The following is a 17,655-nucleotide window of genomic DNA, read 5'->3' on the forward strand; positions in this document are numbered from 1 at the left end:
AGACTCAATTTAAACTAACATTTGGAGCTGTGGTTTGACAGTTCAGTACTTGCCAAGCAAAGTCAGAACTGATGTCCCAGATTCTGAGGCACTGCAAACAGGACTAGTACAGCTTGACACCAAGACACTGGCTGACTCACAGGGAGCCACAGCTGCCTCCATTCACTTCCTTCGAGCTGTTCATCAGCTCCTTCGTTAAGATTTTTACTGGAGTAGGATTAGAAACCCACACAGTCTTATACAGGTTGATACCTATTAAACATTGCCTTCAGCTAACCTCACTCTTGTTCTGCTTTTCCATCCTCATTGACTGTATCTAATTGTCATTGCCAACTGTCCAGCCATGTACCAGGCAGCAGTGTCCATGTGATCTTTGGGCAACCCAGGTCAGAAGAGCCCAACTCTGGGCTGCATCTCTGAGTGGTTGGGTGACCTCCTCTCCTGGCAGATGCACCGCGGCAGTGACTTTCTAGCTGACAATGTGGCACACGTTTCAGGCTGCATTGCTCACACACTGCCAGGAATGAGCAATTCAGGACATGCTTAGGCAGTATTTGGGACACTCTTTGCACAAGATGTCATGTAAAAATACTTCTCACATCACAGAATGGGTTGGTGCAGCAGAGATGAAATGATGCCTAAAATAAAAGCTCTAAAGCAGTGCCTTCCACCCAAGTCAAGCTCCCTTATGCAGATCCAAAGGAAGCAGAAGCACAGAGGTTAAAGCTGCACTTACTTTGACTATAAAGGACAGTGTTCCTTTTAACTTCTGAGCCATAACAATACTCTGAAGTGTAAACACAAACTGGGCTTCATTAGAGATTCCTAGCATGAAGAGAGGAGAGGGAGAAGTCAGGTCAGAAAACGGTTTCCATCTCTAAGTCATGTATAATAAAGTGATTAATTGCAGCCAGGCTTTACATGCTGACTATTCTTGAACCAAGTCTGAAGTTTTGCATGTGACTGGAAGAGACTGAGATGCACAGTGTCTGTGTGAATTAACACAGCAGCACCTGGCTCTTGGGTCTCTGAAAAGCAGCACTGAGAGCTGGCATCTGGCAGAGGTTACTGAGCAAGTGCCTGGGCAAAGTACGTCAGTGGCAACAGATTTAATCTGTATCACGGAACAAACACACAGCTTTTTATATAGTTTTCAGGACTAACTTGAATCCTAATGCTTTGCTTTTCAAATACAAGTCTGTGCCAGGAACTGCCTTAGAATGAAAAAAGCCTCTCCAGTGTTTTCCACAGGGGATCAAAATGCACCCTGAACCCACTGCATCTCAAAACCTGTCAGCTGTGTCAGTATTCAAACTCACTCTTTGGGGAAGGAACTGAGACTCAAAGAAGGTCAGTGATGCATCTGTCCTGCTGTACTGCACATGAAGCCATTTTCCTTCATCTCAGCTATTTTTTAAGGGCCCAGCTCTCCATCCAAATAAGCACACACTTATCCCTAACTGCCACTGCATGGGGCCATCAAAACACTGAACAACAGCTCAGGAATAAACCCTGAGTGGATTCTAAGGGTTCATGAACCAATAACTTCATTTCATTTTATATCTCACAGCAAACTCCTCCTGAGTTTTGGATTCCTTGTTGACAGTGCTGGCATGTTCACATGTGTGACAGCCAACAGTCACCTGAAAAAGCAACTCAGACATTGAGACTCCCAGCCCTACATTACAGGTTTTGCTCCTGCTGCCCAGAACCACCTGCATTTATAGTCAGACTGTAAGAAGGCTTATTCTCTCCAGTGAATCGTGTGAAAGCCCAGCAAACACTAAGGCAGTCTCTGGAAAACAGCAAGTAGCAAGAAGTTCAAACAATTCTTTCCACAGGAGGGCAGTGCAGGACTAGACATACTCCAAGAACCCTGTGCAAAGCTGGGCATACCAGGGGGCAGCTGGAAGGGCACAGGTATCCCGTCGTGTACTGATGATCCCTCTGGTCGGAGCATTTTAGTGTTGAGAGAGTCCAGGACATTTAGTTCCATGCTCTTAAGGAAGCTAGTGCTTTTGTTCTCAAAGATAACAGAGACAGTAACTTGACTATCATTCTGGAGGTTTCCTTGAATGTCATAGGTCTGTAAAGGAAGGAGAAAGAGTCACATGGGAGATTCAGAAACTTCAAACAGCAGAACACAGCATCAGGATCAAGCAAGCTTCAAAAAGAAAGTATCTGCTGTAGCTACAGGACAATGACAAGCACACTGTGATCAGCTCCATGGTACTGCTCACCAGGGGCAAAACAGCAACCTCAGAGCTGGCTCAAGGGACATCTAAAGGCATGGAAACTGAGCTTTGCCACATTTCTGCTTGCTGCCATTTAAACAGTTCTTCAGGTGAATGTTGTCTACATCAAGCCAGGACACCGTCCCTCCTCCCCAAGAGAGCACAGGAAGACAAGCCCTCAGGATCTCAGCTCCCAGGCACTCACCATTTTCACGTAGGTGTTTTCAGCAAGGAGGCGGTAACTGGACATAGGCTGCAAAACAAGAAAGAAATCATCGTGGCAATCTGGTGTCTCTGAGAGGAGCTGTCACTCTCCTTCCTCCACAAACACTTTAGCTCCTGCCTTTCCCCCAAGGCAAGGGCTGCCAGGGCACAGCTACTCACTGGTAGTGGTTCATCATCTAGTGTTCCATTCTGCACTGACTCTGCTGCCTCCTCCTCGCTGTGATGACTCTTCTTTTTGGATTTCTTTTTATCCTTTGATTTCTCTTCTTTCTCTTTCTTGTGCTTTTTCTTCTTATGCTTAGAGGACTTCTACCAAGAAGAACAAGAAACTACAATGAACTCTTAAAGAAACCCTGTATTTCTGGCCATTACATCCTGACCCCTCTTACCAGTCTTTACACTCTACACTCTCACTCTCTGCAGCCTTCTGGACTGCACAAAGTTTCCTGCTACTGCAGAAACCCAAAAGAGAGCTCCCATTCCTTAAAGCCCAGTTGCCATTCTGTGCTGAGTCCCAGAAACCCCTTGTTTCCCACCCAAATGACAATACCTTAACACAAAGCAACCTGGAGCCTTGCCTCAGGGAGCAGCCAACCTCTTACTAGGAAGTGTTAGAAGCTCCTTGAGACACCACACTCCACTGCTGCCTGTGTGCAGGTGGTCACTACACTGAACAGCATGCTGCTGCTAACTCCTGTGTGCTGCTTTTTAAGGAGTATGGAACTCAGAAGAACATGTCTAAGGGTGTCAGTAACTTCAACCACTCACCTTTCCTTCATCTTCCTCCTCCTCATCTCGCTCTTCCCTTTCTTCCTTTTCTACCTCTTGTGATTCAGCCACATGAGCTCCCCCCACTTCAGGCTGGCTCTGAGGGGATCAGCAGAAGGATTATGCCATTAATGGAGTGTAGCTGAGACAACTGAATCCCACACCAGAAGAGATTTTAAGTGACACTCCTTTCAAAAGCTACAGTAGACTAACCCTTTCATGTTATGCTTCTGCATCACCTGAGGACAAGACACACAAAAGATTCCCTCCAATGAATCCATCCCCTTGTAGTCCCTGTCTCTTCCTCCACAGATTGTCTCATGTCTATGAATATTGCTGGTGTCTAGCTCACACTAGGAAATAACACCACACAACAACAGAGTATTAAAAACCAGCAACAATATTAAAATGCACTGAGCCCATAGCTGCATCTGCATTTCTATCCATTGATCTGCACAGCTGAGTGAGCCTGAAACCTCCCAGTACACTGTCTGTAAACTAAGGAGATAAAATGTCATTGCTTCATAGCAATAAGCTGAGGAGATGGAGCCTATCTTTCCCTTCTCTCCTGCAGCATGACAACGCCCTCGTATCACAGCTAAGATGCAAGTGGAAGAAAAGGTTTCCTGTGACATGGGGAGATGTTTACCTGGGGCTGGGTAGTGGAAGCAGGTGGTGGAGCAGTGGAGAGCCAGAAATCCAAGTCTTCCCCCTGAGTTTCAGGAGAAAAAATCCCCACATCAGTATGGTTGTTTTGATACTATTTTTCTTCAAAAAATGTAATGAAAAACCATCCATTAAATTAGAACCTGATGTTTTCATTGAAATGCATCACACCAGAGTGCTCACAAACAGCTGCTGCAATACATCTAGGAGCCAGCAGTTCAAGAAGCTTAATTACTGCCAATTACCCTACCTACAACAATATCTGCAGGTAGTCAAAGCACATTGGCTGCACCTTAGAGGAAAAGTGCATCTCTGCAGGATAGGTAACAGAAAACACACTTCATGTCTTCAGAGTAACTGACAACTCACATCAGGCTTTATACCTGAAAGGCTCTGGGGTATATGGGGGATAGGATGTAGAACAAATGTCAGCTTCATATACTCTGCTGAAGAGTTTCCTACCTCAATAACAGACAAAATATCAGTGAACTCAGCTTCCAAATTGGATCTGGAAGATCTGCTGCGTAGGCTGCAGTCAATGGAATGTGGCTAACTTGTGAGGCTAGGTAAATGCTGATTGCATTAACAGGAATCTTTAAATACCTGCTCTTAGGGTTGTACAAATGTAAGGAAACAAAGGTTGAAAACATGCAGCTGCTAAAATTGTCAAACATGGATGTTCCTGAGCAGCAAACCAAGCACAGCAATGAATGTGGCCCTCAACAGCTGTTTCCAAACCAGTATAAGCCTTGGAGAATTACCTTTTTTTCTTCTTCCTCCTCCTCTGCTGCCTTTTTCTCTTTCTCTTTCTTCTTTCCTTTCTCTCTCTCTTTTTCTTTGTGTTTCTTTTCCTTTTTTTTTGGTTTCTTGCTTTTCTTCTCTGCTAGGGGAGCTTCTGAGTCTGGTGACTTCAGGGTCTCAACATTTCTGTGCCTCTGCACTGGCAGCTTCTCACTGTCTGCTAAGGGTCTTAAAAATAAAAGAGACCATTACCCTTCTGCAAGCAGCCTCCCCGAGCCCAAATGGTCTGTCCAAGACTAGGTATGTTTTTAGAGAGTTGGGCCCCAAAAAACTTACATTGGCACATACTTCTGTACCTTGAGTTTATTTATGTAACTACAGACACCACTCTCAGGGATTACAAGCTAACAGGAGCAATCTGAAGGTGACTGAGAGCCAAGCTCTTGTTGACACCTGACACTCTTCAAAGCAGTAACTTGGAAGAAACTTGCAGGCTGAGTAATACCCACAGGAGAATACACACACTTAGCATCATGCTGCACTGCTGTGGAACCACTCTCAAATGGAAGAGCAAAAGATGTGGAAAAGTAGGAAGCATTTGCAACAGGGTGGAAATTCAAGCAGTGGAATGACAGCACAGCTCAAACAGCCCTTGAAGGTCGTGGGTTCTGCTGTTAATGATGAACTGATCACTCCAACTGCAAATTGGTTTAAGCACAGACTTGTTTTATTTTGGAAGTTTACACTATGACTCTCTACTCTACCATTGTATTTTAACAAGTTGCATTTCATTTCAGATATCTGTTTCCAAAAACCATGAGGAGTAGTTCAGACCTACACTGTCTCCCAAATCCACCACTTGGGAAGAAAACCCCACCACTGAAGTGGCACTTCTCTTGTCAAACACTGTCCAGAAGCCCGTGAAACACTCACCACTGCCTCTCTATTTCTACAGCTTTATTTAACACTAATTTTCATGTCTGAGCACCAAACATCAGTTCAGGGAGGTTTCTAATGGTCTCATCTGCCTTAATTTTTTGCTTATATTGCAGGAAGACCAGATAATGTTTTGCTCTGAAACAGACCCTGTAAGGTCATGATGGACCCCATCTGTTTGAACAGTAACCAGATCTCATCTTTAAGGTATGTCACATGCATGTCACATGTCACATCCACATACAGGAACTAGGATCAGTGCTGAAACTCAATGATGAAATCAACTCAGACTAATTTGAGGGTCAATAATTTCAGTGCTGTCCACTAAAATCAACCAACCTGGCAAAGAAGGTCAGTTACTGAACAGTGTATTCTTACCTGGAAGGCTTCCCTGAAATCAGACTGCATGTGAGCGTGACACAGACAGAGCAGTGCAAGCACAGAAAGAAAGAGAGAGGACAGACATGAGAAAATATGACAGGAGAGCACAGTGACTCATGTGAAATGGAAAGAGAATGGCTGGGAACAACACACAAGTCCAAAGATGCCTCCTGGAGCACCCCACTCCAACTGCTCTGCTCTGTGTTTGCTGTTGAGGCTCCTCATGCAAATATGAAGTCTACAGTCAGAAGTTTCTTTCCTTTTCTGCCTTTGTCCCCTGCAGACTCAGAGGAATGTGACCAGCTCAGATGAAAAAATGAAGTCTATCAGAAAGTTCCATTTCTTCAAAACACTACATCAGGTTTTTTTCAAGGTCACAAGGGGCCAAAGCCCTACAGACCTGAGACTTGCAGAGAGCAGCACACACTTCAAAGTTATCAGAGAGAGACACTACATATGCACACATGTGCCTGTGCAGTCTTTGAAACCTATCAGAGACATCCCTGGACCATACAGCAGCAGTTATTTTCAGTGCAGTGATTTTATAAAACAGCAACTAAAAAAACATCTCCATGTGCAAACACTTCACAGGCCACTGGTAATGAGGATGGAGCATGCAGGGATTCAGAGTGTGCTGCACTGCAGCCTGGGGTGCTCATACTGTAAAGGCCTCCAGGAGTTGAATGGGGCTCAGACTCTGGTCACATTTATGATGGGCAGTTCACTCAACATTTTCCAACAGTGGAACCACACTGAATGTCCACCTAGGGTTACATCCAGTACACAGCCAGAGACATGGACTACATGTAGTGCTTTTGCCTGTGCAGCCCCAGACCTGCTCTCATGCATTCTGGTTGGCAATTCAGTAAATTCACACACAAAAACTGTCACTTACTTATCCAGATCGATATCAAGTGCCTTATATGGATCATTGGGATCTTTGTCATCTTCATCACTGGGCAAAGCATTCTGCAGGAGAGATAAAGAGACCATCCCTGAAGCAGCAGGCCACAGGCAATTTCAACTTTCAAAACGAAAGGTTTAGATGGCTCAAACTAGTTGAAGATTGTTAAGCCTGGATCAGGCCAGCTGGCAGTCAGGCACAGTAAGCTATAGGAACAACACACTTCAATGCAGCATCTAGTTACAAGATTAATTTAGAACAGAAAACCATTCTTCAGAAACTACAGATTTGAATCACTGCTGCTTGGTTTTGATTAAAGGAAACTTTAGGGACAAATACAGATTGCATCATTAGCATGCACAATTAATTATAATCAGCTGCAAATGTGCTGACTAGACAGTAAGTTAATGTCACAGTGAAGCAGCAGAGGAGAATAAATGAAGTGACTACTTGGACAGGCTTACTTTTATAGCAGAGATCCATATTGTTTTGTTTGTTCTTTTTTTAATAGCTGCAGTGGCAATTTTTGTCTCTTTGTGCACAAAAAGACACTGATTTCCCTCCCTGCAAAGAACAGCTTAGCACCATCTCAATCAGTCATTTCTTAACCAGCTTTGCAGGAAATGAGAGCTCTTGAACTGCAGCAATACAAACTGGCTGCAAATTCTTGGGGAACAATCTCCCAAGAGCAGCACACAGAGAAGCCCACAGCTCAAAGCACCAGCCAAAGCAACCGACCTCTGGCATCTCTTCCGTGATGATATCGACGTGGTGAGCTGGAGCAATGTCCTCCTCGCTCTCGGTGTGCAGGGAGTTATGGCGATGGTGTTTGCCTCTCTTCTCCTTCTCCTTCTTCTGTTTTTTCTTTTTCTTGTCTTTCTCCAGTTTCTGTTTATGTCTTCGCTCTTCTTCCAGTTTCACATACTGGTCAGACATCGGCATTCCTGCAGAGGAAGCCAAACTGCTGTCAGGCTACAGTCCACGTGGGCATTGATCACCAAATGGAGTGAATTTGGCTTCTAGCTCCCCAGAATTAGGAGGATCAACACCTCTCTGCTTCCACATCATCCACATACAGCCCCTGTAGCACCAGCTTTGCTGTCTCATTCTGCCTCTCCAGAAACAGGACGATCCTGCTCCCTGATTCTTGTCTCATCACCTTCATCGGCCCTTTAAGACATTCCAAAGGTGACTGTCACCTACACAGACAGTGACCAGCTCCCCTGTTAGACCTGGCTGCACAATATACTTCATCTCAATTACTTGCAATACTGTCTTAAGAGAAACTGCCCTCAGACTGCAAATTTTCAAGCACATGCACGTTCAGGAGATACATTTGAAAGTCTAATGAAAAACATGCTCCTTGCCCTTAAAAATCTAGGGAAGATGGAATTATTTCTTTTGCTTCACTGACTTTCTGTAATTAATGTGAAAGATTAGCTGCACTCACCTGGAACTTTTAAGGGGACAGAAAGGTCGATCTGGACCACAGGTATATGTTCCACACCTGGAGTGTCTTGGTATCGCTGAGGAAATGAGAATCTGTTACAGTCTAAGCATTGCCAGACAAATCTGTATCAACAGATACATCTCAAAACATCAAGTACTTTCATCTTGCAAGTGAACACTTTAGAGGATATGAATGGAATAGCTCAGTACTAAATCCTGTGTGGTGGCAGAGGGTATTTTAAAGCCAGCTGATGACCCTTCTTTCAGCTGCCCTTTTTTAACCCCGTTCCTGCCCTGCAGAAAGCTTGCTGCAACTCTGAGGAACTGCTGGTTTCTGTTCTGTTGCTCATAATTCGACACTTCAAAACACACATTTTGAGACTTGAGTTGAGGAAAATGGATTAGGCTACACAGGGAATACAGCAGGTTCTTTCCCTGGAGAAGGTATTAGGAAGAGACTACAATGACCTTTTGATCTGTAACACATTGTATGTTCAAGGAGCATGTTCACTTTCTCTTCACTGATCTTAATGAAGCACCCAGAAACCTCAACCCTTCCATGATCCACAGCTGGGACAAACTACCTGCACAGGAATTTGTGACACAAGGACACAGAGAAGTGTTTCTCTGCAGCTTTTCAAGTCCTTGTTGAGATACAAATGCTGTGCAAGCATTTAATCCAGACTGTTCCAAACTACTGTTTCATGGGAGTTGTGACAATTATCACTTCCTTAATTCTAAGCTGAGATTCACAGGAGGTTGCCTGCTCTTGTGATACTGGGTCACTTCACACAAGTATGAGAGGTTAGCAAGGTATTTTGATCCAGACCCACTCACCTTCTGAGGGGAAGGAGAGCTTTTGATATAAAAAGGGTTGTTTGCCTGCTCTTGTTTCCGGGCTTCTCGACGCTAAAAGCAAAAGAGTGTTTGTAGTTAGAAACATCTTCCCTATGACAACAAAAGGTCAGAAGAGGAAAAGTGGTATCACCACTGAGAACAGCCACATTACAGTAATTCATAGAGCCTGCTGAAATCTACAAGCAAAGATGCTGCTTCTCTTGCTAATACAGAGAACACAGGAGCAGAGGAGGTATGGAAAAACCAGAGCAGGTGCAGAGCCAGCACAAGCGTCCATCCTCAGGACTGTCTGCTCCAACACAACCTGCACTGCACACCTCGCTCTGCAGGGCGGATTGTTACAAAAGCCACAATGCATTTAATTTGTTTACAACAAGTCATCAGATTTCCTGAGCTGCAGAGAGCAGAAAGGCTCCCTGGCTACACAGGGAACCCACAACAGCTCCAACTGCTTTAGTAGCACTCAACTTTTCTACTGAATTACGTAGGGAAAAAAGAGTTTTAACATTTCACTCACTCTGGCCAGTTCCTCCTCATCAATTTCTGGCTGTCTGTGTCTGGAATGCCTTTGTTCCTCATCATGGAAAATTGTTTTGGGCTTTTCATCTTCAGACTCGCTGTCTGATGGAGGTTCATTGATCCAGGCATCAAGGTCCAAGCTGGTAAGAATTGCAGTAAACAAACCACCTGACTCAGTAGCCCATAGTACTTTAGTGCTCCTCATCATATGCTTAGCTTTACTACTTAAGAGTTTAAAAGTTTAATCAAGGCTTTGGGAGAGAGATGGAACCTTACCCCTCTGGAACTGGTACTTTCTTCTGTGCTTTAGGAGCCACAGGGTTCAGCTCACCAGCAAACAGTGCTATTACTTCCTCAGCTACAGGTACTTCTTTTACTTGTAGCTTTTGAATGTATTTTATTAGTTGCAAGATACAAGAAGCCTAAAAACAAATGCACAAGTAATTTCAGAATTAATATTATCAAACTGACCCAAACAATCAACTTCAATGGAAACCAGCAGAAGATAATGTCACCCCTCTTCCCCACTCTGTCACTGGGTTACAGTTACACAAGAGCTAGTGCAGAATAAATGCTCCATTCCACCGGTAACAATGGCTTATATAAGACATGCTCATCCTAGAAAGTTACAAACACACTCCAAGTGAGAGACTTGATAATGATAAATTCCAAAGCAATTTTGTTCTCTTACCCTCTCCTGAACTTCTAGGTCTGCACTCTGTACAAACTGAGGCAAACGCTCAATCATCAGCTGGGTGATTTCCTGGGCTGCCTCCTTTTCCCCAGACTGCTCCTTCTGCTGCAGGATGGACGCGTAGAGCTTCACCATGTTCTGCACATAGACTGCCTGGATGTGGCCCGGGAGAGTTGTGACTTTAGGCCTCAACATTGCTTCTAAAGTTTGGTTGGCCTCCTCGAGGTGTCTATAAAGACATCAGACAGGTGAAAGCAACTGAGAACATTCAACACTGCATCAGTTGTACACCCTGTACCTAGAGCTGTGCCTTCCTGCACGAGTGGGCAGGACTGGAGAGACAAGAAGTGCCTCAGGCCTGCTGTTTGCACTTACTCAGAGAACTCCCCACAGATCCAAGCAGCAGCATAAAGCACCTCGCAGATGCCGTTTCTCTGGGTGTTGCTGGCTATGAGATGAGCATTGTCCAGCAGCATGGCCATCTGGGAAACTGCAAATTTGCGAATGGCCTTCACTCGGATGGCCACATCTAACATCTGGGCTGCGATGAGATGCCCGTGCCGTGTGCCTTCCAGGCGGGTCAGCTCCACCAGGATGCTGATGTACCTGCAAGAAGTGAAAGGCATGCAACCTTAGCAGCAGAGAATCATGCAGCATCGTGGCTGACAGTCTCAAAGTTCAGCTCATCAAGCCACTGACCATTCAAAGTTTGTGATGTACTGATAGTTGGACTGGCTACAAATGTCTATGATTTTGGTCAGCAGCTCATCCCGGTACGTTGTCCCTTCTGCTTTATCCACATGAATCATCAGTTTCTTCACTATCTCCATCAAGTTCTTCTTTGATACCTGTTAAAGAGTTAATGAAGGGTTGAACCACAACTAATCCATCTCCCATATTGCCAAGTCCTTTGAATGCCCTTAAAGCAGCTGTTGGCTTTGTGTCATGTGCTAACAAGAGACCAGAACCACATCTCTAGGCTCCAACTTGGGTCACAATCAAGAAAAGGAACCTATTTATCTCTTTTCAACTTGGCTGTATTAACTTGTTCAGGAAACTTGTGTCTAAATAAAGTGACCAAAATATTCAGTAAACATCAGCAGTTGTTGTGACTCTTTGCTTCCAGCTGCCCTCTCCCCATAGGTCCACGTGCAATACCTCACTAACAAAAACATAGGTGACAGTATTTCTACAATCAGTCACTGGACAGCACTCAGAGGTAGTGCTGAGTAAAAAGGCAGACTTTCACCTCCTCTTTTGACTAAAGACATAACAAGAAGAATTGAACCTACAGGAACTAAGAAAGAACTCCAACTCTCTTTGCAATGACATTAAAGCCACTGTCCTGATCAAAGCTCACTGAAGACATTCTCATCTCATGAGGAGAGCCAGACAACAGGCATCTCTTCTGTCTTTGCTCTTTCTTCTCTACAATAGGAAGCTATGAGGCATATCTATCATGATCCTTTTGTGCATGAGGGACAGGGCAGCACAGTGTCCTGAGTGACCAAAATACATGCAGAAACATACCATGCCATAGAGGAGATCTAAAGCTCTGAGTCGGATGGATTCATCTTTGTCATCCAGACACTGCAGAATGAGATCCTTGTGAGACTGAACTGACTTAGGGTGTGTTTTCAGGATTTTGGACATAGCTAACAGTCCCAGGTACTTCACTGTGAAAGACAAAATAAAACTTCTTTCCAAATATAGAAACACTGTTTGTGCTGAGTGTGAAACCTCAACACCAAGTGCTGCTGAAACTGCATCACAGGTTGCAGTCCTTCACTTCCCAACTCCACACACAGGCATGCAGCCACATACACAATTACACACACAACACAATTACACACACAACCTTCATCACAGTCTTCCTGCACCTCAAGTCTTATCAGTAATTTAAAAATACACATTTAATGTGTGGAAGCTATGGGTTTGGAGAAGAGGCATCCTAGGATGCACTCAGCATGGAAATAATCTTGTTTTCCACTATAAGACCAGAAGCAGCAGTAATAATTCACCTCAGTTGTTTTTCAAAGAGCTCATTATAAAGAATTGCTCACTGTCAGAATCATTTCCACGTTAAAAATCCCAGCAATTGCTTCCAACATACCAGGTGCTACAACACTGAACAAGCCCTTTGGAGAAACAGCTCAGTGCTTTAAGACTGTGGCCATCTCCCCAGTGCTTGGTTGCTAAAAGCTTCCATGAAGACAAGCAACATACTTACAGTTCTGGTCAGAATCTTCTATCAATATCCTCAACTTCTGAACACAAAGCTGGAAGAGAGACCACGTCATGCTTATGATTTCATAACATTCACTCAATACACAAGGAAAATTTCTGACAGAGCCTAGGCCTCTAGGTAAAAGGGTCTTGTTGCACTGATTTAAAACAAAAGGAATCTCTCTATGATTATACTGATAGCAGCAGCTGAACAGGAGTTAGAAAAAACTCTAAGTGAAAAGAATCTGCATTTTAGCACAAAGCAAGAAGAGAATTTATATAGGAAGTGCTTCAGTCTGTAAGATTCCACCTGAGTGAGCACTTCAGCTTTAACTTTTGGCTGTGGAACACAATCTCATCTCTCCATAGCACTTGTTCTGCTCTACTGTGTGATACCAAGTTCCTCCCCAAACCCCAGTGTTGTACCTGGATGCTGGCACTGTGATTGGGCATCCCAGAGGACAGAGAGATCAAGACTGAAAGACAAATACCAAGTTCAGTTAGTATTTCTGCGTTCAGAACGAATGCAACACCACAACACCTAAATGTCAACAGCTAGCTCAGCTCACAAGGAAAGAGGCCCCTTTATTTTGTTGATCATCTGTTTGCTTGGACTTTTGGGGGCCTGCAGGGAGGAGACGAGGTTGTGACACAAACTGTTGTTCCTACTGTATCTCAGTGACACTGACTCTCATCCACAACAGAATTGACCTCTGTGTTTCTTTTCCCCCCCATCATAATGTCATTTCACATACCCCTGTAGGGATGAACAAATATACAGTGACTGACAGATCATCCTTTCCTTTTTGAATTGACCCAGTACAGCAGCTTCTTCCATCATTATCCAAACCAGCCACAAGAAACAGGCTTATGGCCAAACTGTGCATGTCAAGAACCCTTTTCTTCCACACTAGGAGAGGAAAAGTGACAAGTCCGAGCTGGAATACTGTGTTATCCCTTTTGGCCTTTGTTTCTCTTTCCATCCTCGTTGCAATGTTCACATCCCTTCCCCAGAAAAACTGAAACTGTAAATCAGTGATTCCAACTACCTCTTTTAAGGAATTATACCACATCTTTAAGATGTGAAGTTGTAGAGTTAAACAATAAGTCTGCTCATCATTATCATAAATAATCATCCATCATTTGTGCTTTGTTTCATCCTTCAGCAAATACAACATCTGTGCAGTAACTTGGCCCCAGAGACTGACAGCAAAGGATTTCAGTTACAGTTACACAGAACACAAATCAAAGTCTGCCAGGCAGATTTGCTTCAGCTCCAAAATACTTAGTTACAAAAAAAGGTTTACAGACAGTGCTAATTGATGACAAAGGTTCTTTATGGCTTTTTTGCAGGTTACAAGTTTCAGTTCTCACCTGCTATTACTGTGTTCACACATTCATACAGCAGAGACATGGCTGAGGTGCTGAAAGAAATCAAATATTTTAAATAAGGAATAAACCAACACATTTTGCAGAGCTGTCAGCAATATCCAGGAGCTAGTTAACACCTTTAATTGCGCAAGAAACTGGCAGTATTCTATTCCATATACCTTCAAATAAGATGAAATGATTCTCACTTAAAAACTAATGGAAGGGGTAGGGAAGGGCTACTGAATGTTTAAAACCCATTCAGAAGCAGCAAGTAACAGAAGCAACAGGGAAGGAAGCAGTTATTCAAAACCTCAGGACAAGTTACAGTTGCACTGAAGCAATCTTGTCCCAGGATCAAATCAAACTCTCTGATCAAGGTCAAAAATTCCTAAGAAGGAAGGCAGCTGCAGAACCTCAAGTCTCCCTCTCTAAAGCAAAGTCATGCACAACCAGTAGGCTCTTCTGGCATGGCATGAAGGTTCACACCTGCTCATCCCTAACTGAGCAACCCATTCTTCCATGCCTGATTTCCTTCAAAACTGAATTCAAGACAACTTTTGCCACAACAAACAATGCAGTTCTGAGGATTGCAAAAGCACTTACAAATCCTGATCTGCACCAGGGGGAAACACACTGAACCTCACAAGTAACAAAGGTGCAGATTCCAGAAACAAAGTCTGCAAGGCTAAAGCAAACAACTGGAGGCAGCAGGCAGGAGTGATACTGTGAAGGTCACTCTGTACACGTGGCTCTAGCACACTCAGAACCAGGAGAGCTGCTTTTCGCTCCTTAAGCACTTCCTGGAGGATGGCAGGGTGGTTCACCTTATGCACAAGTGATATGAGATTCAAAACAACTGAATGGAGACCAAACTACACAACATTAAGTCCTCACAAATAATAAACCAAATTACTAATGTGGCAGTGGGGGAGAGGAGGAACAGGCAGGACTGAAGACATACTGTCCATCTTCCTCCTCCCCCTGCTGAATTTCTATCTAAAACCCCTCTTTAGGTACTTGGATCCAAGGCTGCTGGTTTGTCTACTGGGAACTAGCCTTACAGATATATTAGGAGGAGGGACAGAACTGGTTTGGCTAGAGTTGCTCTCACAGCTACACAGGTATCTGTTTAAGGTATCTGAAGGGAAGCAAACCTTTCCATTTAACAACTCTTGCGTAACATCACACTTTAACCCCCCCAAAATTTTCCTTTCAAGTACTTGATCTCACTCAGGTTTTTCAGAAATTGTTCTGATGTGATTATCTTTTGATACTTGAAGCCAATATTTTGAGACTCAAGATAGAGTTCAGAAATGTCTCTGCAGCCCCAGCTCCTGCCCCAACTAACAGGCACTTCATCAGCCCAGAATAAACAGCATCATACATACCTATGGATGAGGTTGGTCAGAGGCTCAATCAGTTTCTTTCCCAGCCTAGGTTCTAATGGAGTAAGAGCACCAAACTATTAAAAAGAAGTGCAGACAAGAGAGTGATTTAATAGCTGCTTTCAAACAGTATAAAAACATGATTTAAATTGCAGCTCATTTATTAAAACCAAGCCACACTGCAGTATTTTTCTCTCATTTCTCTCAATTTCCTGGTTTCTTTTTCTTTGAATCTGATGCCAATCGTACCTCCAGGCAAGAAACCTATTCTCACACCCCAGGTTATGTAATGAGAACCCCAAAGCTGCAAACATAAATCCAGAATACTTGCCAGTTTTATAATTTTAATGAGAACCCAATTATTGGTTGAGGATGTCATCAGCTTGAAAAAGAGTGGAGCAAGGGAAAGGTAATTCTTGGGATTGCGTCGAGCCAGCTCACAAATAACATTTACTGCAGCAGACTGCACACCTGGGAAAGAGAAGGAGGAAAGCAGAAATCTCATCAATGCCTTAATTGTAATTGAAGTTTCTGGTGCAGAACCCCCAGAACAAAAGCAGCTAAAGGTCCAGGTTTGTGTATCCAAGAGGAATGTTTCAGCCACACAACCATGAGACAGTGAATTAACACAAGAGTGCAAAAACAAACTGAGAAAGGATTTGATTTAAATTCCTGGCTCTTTTCTGCAGTGTCAGCAAGCTGGGTGTCTGCTTTGGGTGCAGCCTCAGAAAGAACAAGACACTGCCAGTTTCTTTCCCTCTTCACTGTCAGTACTTTGTGGGCCACAGACTATAATCAACGGTCCTATCCACCAGAAAGCTTCCAGACACTCTTGCTTCTCTAAAGTGGATTTAAACATATCTAAATAACACAGCATAAAACAACGAGCCCTTGAACAATCTACTGGGTAAGTTCTGAAGTATTTTCAGTAGTCAAGTTAAGCAACAAACCAGGAATTATTAAGTCTCTTTGTCCCGTTAAGGTTTAATCCACTGATCTAGTTTCAACAGCTTTGGGTCTGAAGTAAGACCTGAGCATTTTAAAGACTTTATTTTTAATATGACAACATCTGTCAAAACTCTCAGATGCTGATGGACTTCTCAAAGGGGGGAAGCAGTCTCCAAAGAACGATCACAGCATTTTTCATGGATGTTTCTCTCCACAAGCTCAAAGATCACAAACACCTACAGGTTTCAGAGCTCAAGTCATTTACTAAAATCCACTCACCAGGATCCGGATCTTCAAGTTTCTCTTTAAGGCGAGGAAATGCGGGACGGAGGGACTCTGGGTACTTCAGGAAGACTTTGTACATGATCAACACTGCCTTCTTCCTGATGTAAGGCTTTGTATGAGACATCTGTAAAGAAACACTTGCAATCAGGCTCTTAGCAAACTTGTGTTTCCAGAGTTCTTCAAGGTGTGTGTCCACACTCCTATCTGAAAACTTCTTAGGAAACTCCACTCCTTTTAGAAAACTCAGCTTTGAGGGGAGAGTAAAACACTGTCACTTGCCATCAGCACTGAACAGAGATGTACAAGGTAATCCTCTGGAGCTAATCAAGGTCTGTAAAGGCTCCCCAAAATCCTCCCAAGAACAAAGCATCAGTTTTCACGTGTAACAGTTCTAACTTTAACAGATTTGAACAATTTAACATTCCTTAATTACAGGAAAAAGTTATTTCAGTCTTCTCAACTCACCAGTGTCATGATGTCATTTGCCAAGTCCCTGGCAAGATCTGGAGTAACAAAACAGGACAAGCCAGTCAGTGCAACTCCAGTATCATATTGGTTAGGGCTACTCAGATCCTAAAAAAGGAAAAACAGGCTCAAAAATTTAAGATCACAGAGAATGTTGAGAAACTATTTTCTCAGAATAGTTTTATTCACTCAACGAGAGCTTCTACTCCATTGGTGACATAAATATTCCCATGAACAGGTATGTTCTCCAACAGCTGTTACAGTACAGGCAGCTTGGGGGTTGACAACGGGCAGGAGGCACCGTAATTAAATCCTACATATATCTAATACTGTGTACAGCTTGAAAATACAAGCAAGGAAACAGTGCAAGGAAAGAAAAAGGAAGGAGTGAAATACAAAGTTTACCTTTCGGATCTGATTAGTTGTCAACATGATGACATCAGTTCCTTCATGAAAGCATTGAGAGGCAGCTAGGTAACCAATCCTCTGTAAAGTGGCAAAAAAAAAGAGATGATTTTTTTAAAAAAGCAAGTTTAGACAACGTTTAGATGAGCAACAACTGCTGTCTTCATAAGCAACACTAAAATGATGAACCATTGG

At 43.4% G+C, this 17,655-nt stretch overlaps 1 protein-coding gene across 3 annotated transcripts in view; it reads right to left on the bottom strand.

Annotated features, from left to right (window-relative positions):
- AP3D1 (adaptor related protein complex 3 subunit delta 1) overlaps window positions 1-17,655 on the bottom strand; it is a 31,160-nt gene that overhangs the window by 4,061 nt on the left and 9,444 nt on the right. For 2 of the 3 annotated variants that reach the window (XM_062014832.1, XM_062014831.1), the window contains exons 4-28: window positions 17,461-17,541; window positions 17,056-17,163; window positions 16,585-16,714; window positions 15,689-15,828; window positions 15,361-15,434; window positions 13,976-14,025; window positions 13,028-13,077; window positions 12,606-12,654; window positions 11,906-12,051; window positions 11,075-11,223; window positions 10,751-10,981; window positions 10,373-10,604; window positions 9,958-10,103; window positions 9,680-9,821; window positions 9,142-9,213; window positions 8,306-8,381; window positions 7,594-7,799; window positions 6,847-6,920; window positions 4,655-4,862; window positions 3,877-3,939; window positions 3,228-3,326; window positions 2,619-2,768; window positions 2,440-2,487; window positions 1,897-2,086; window positions 737-825 (exon numbers count right to left, since the gene is read on the bottom strand). In XM_062014832.1, coding sequence (XP_061870816.1) covers window positions 737-825; window positions 1,897-2,086; window positions 2,440-2,487; window positions 2,619-2,768; window positions 3,228-3,326; window positions 3,877-3,939; window positions 4,655-4,862; window positions 6,847-6,920; window positions 7,594-7,799; window positions 8,306-8,381; window positions 9,142-9,213; window positions 9,680-9,821; window positions 9,958-10,103; window positions 10,373-10,604; window positions 10,751-10,981; window positions 11,075-11,223; window positions 11,906-12,051; window positions 12,606-12,654; window positions 13,028-13,077; window positions 13,976-14,025; window positions 15,361-15,434; window positions 15,689-15,828; window positions 16,585-16,714; window positions 17,056-17,163; window positions 17,461-17,541 — 3,003 coding nt within the window. The remainder of the gene's footprint in view (window positions 1-736; window positions 826-1,896; window positions 2,087-2,439; window positions 2,488-2,618; window positions 2,769-3,227; window positions 3,327-3,876; window positions 3,940-4,654; window positions 4,863-6,846; window positions 6,921-7,593; window positions 7,800-8,305; window positions 8,382-9,141; window positions 9,214-9,679; window positions 9,822-9,957; window positions 10,104-10,372; window positions 10,605-10,750; window positions 10,982-11,074; window positions 11,224-11,905; window positions 12,052-12,605; window positions 12,655-13,027; window positions 13,078-13,975; window positions 14,026-15,360; window positions 15,435-15,688; window positions 15,829-16,584; window positions 16,715-17,055; window positions 17,164-17,460; window positions 17,542-17,655) is intronic. The other variant, XM_062014833.1, reaches the window with a different exon arrangement.

The sequence above is a fragment of the Colius striatus genome, chromosome 25, assembly GCF_028858725.1.
Source record: "Colius striatus isolate bColStr4 chromosome 25, bColStr4.1.hap1, whole genome shotgun sequence".
NCBI classification, from domain to species: Eukaryota; Metazoa; Chordata; class Aves; order Coliiformes; family Coliidae; genus Colius; species Colius striatus.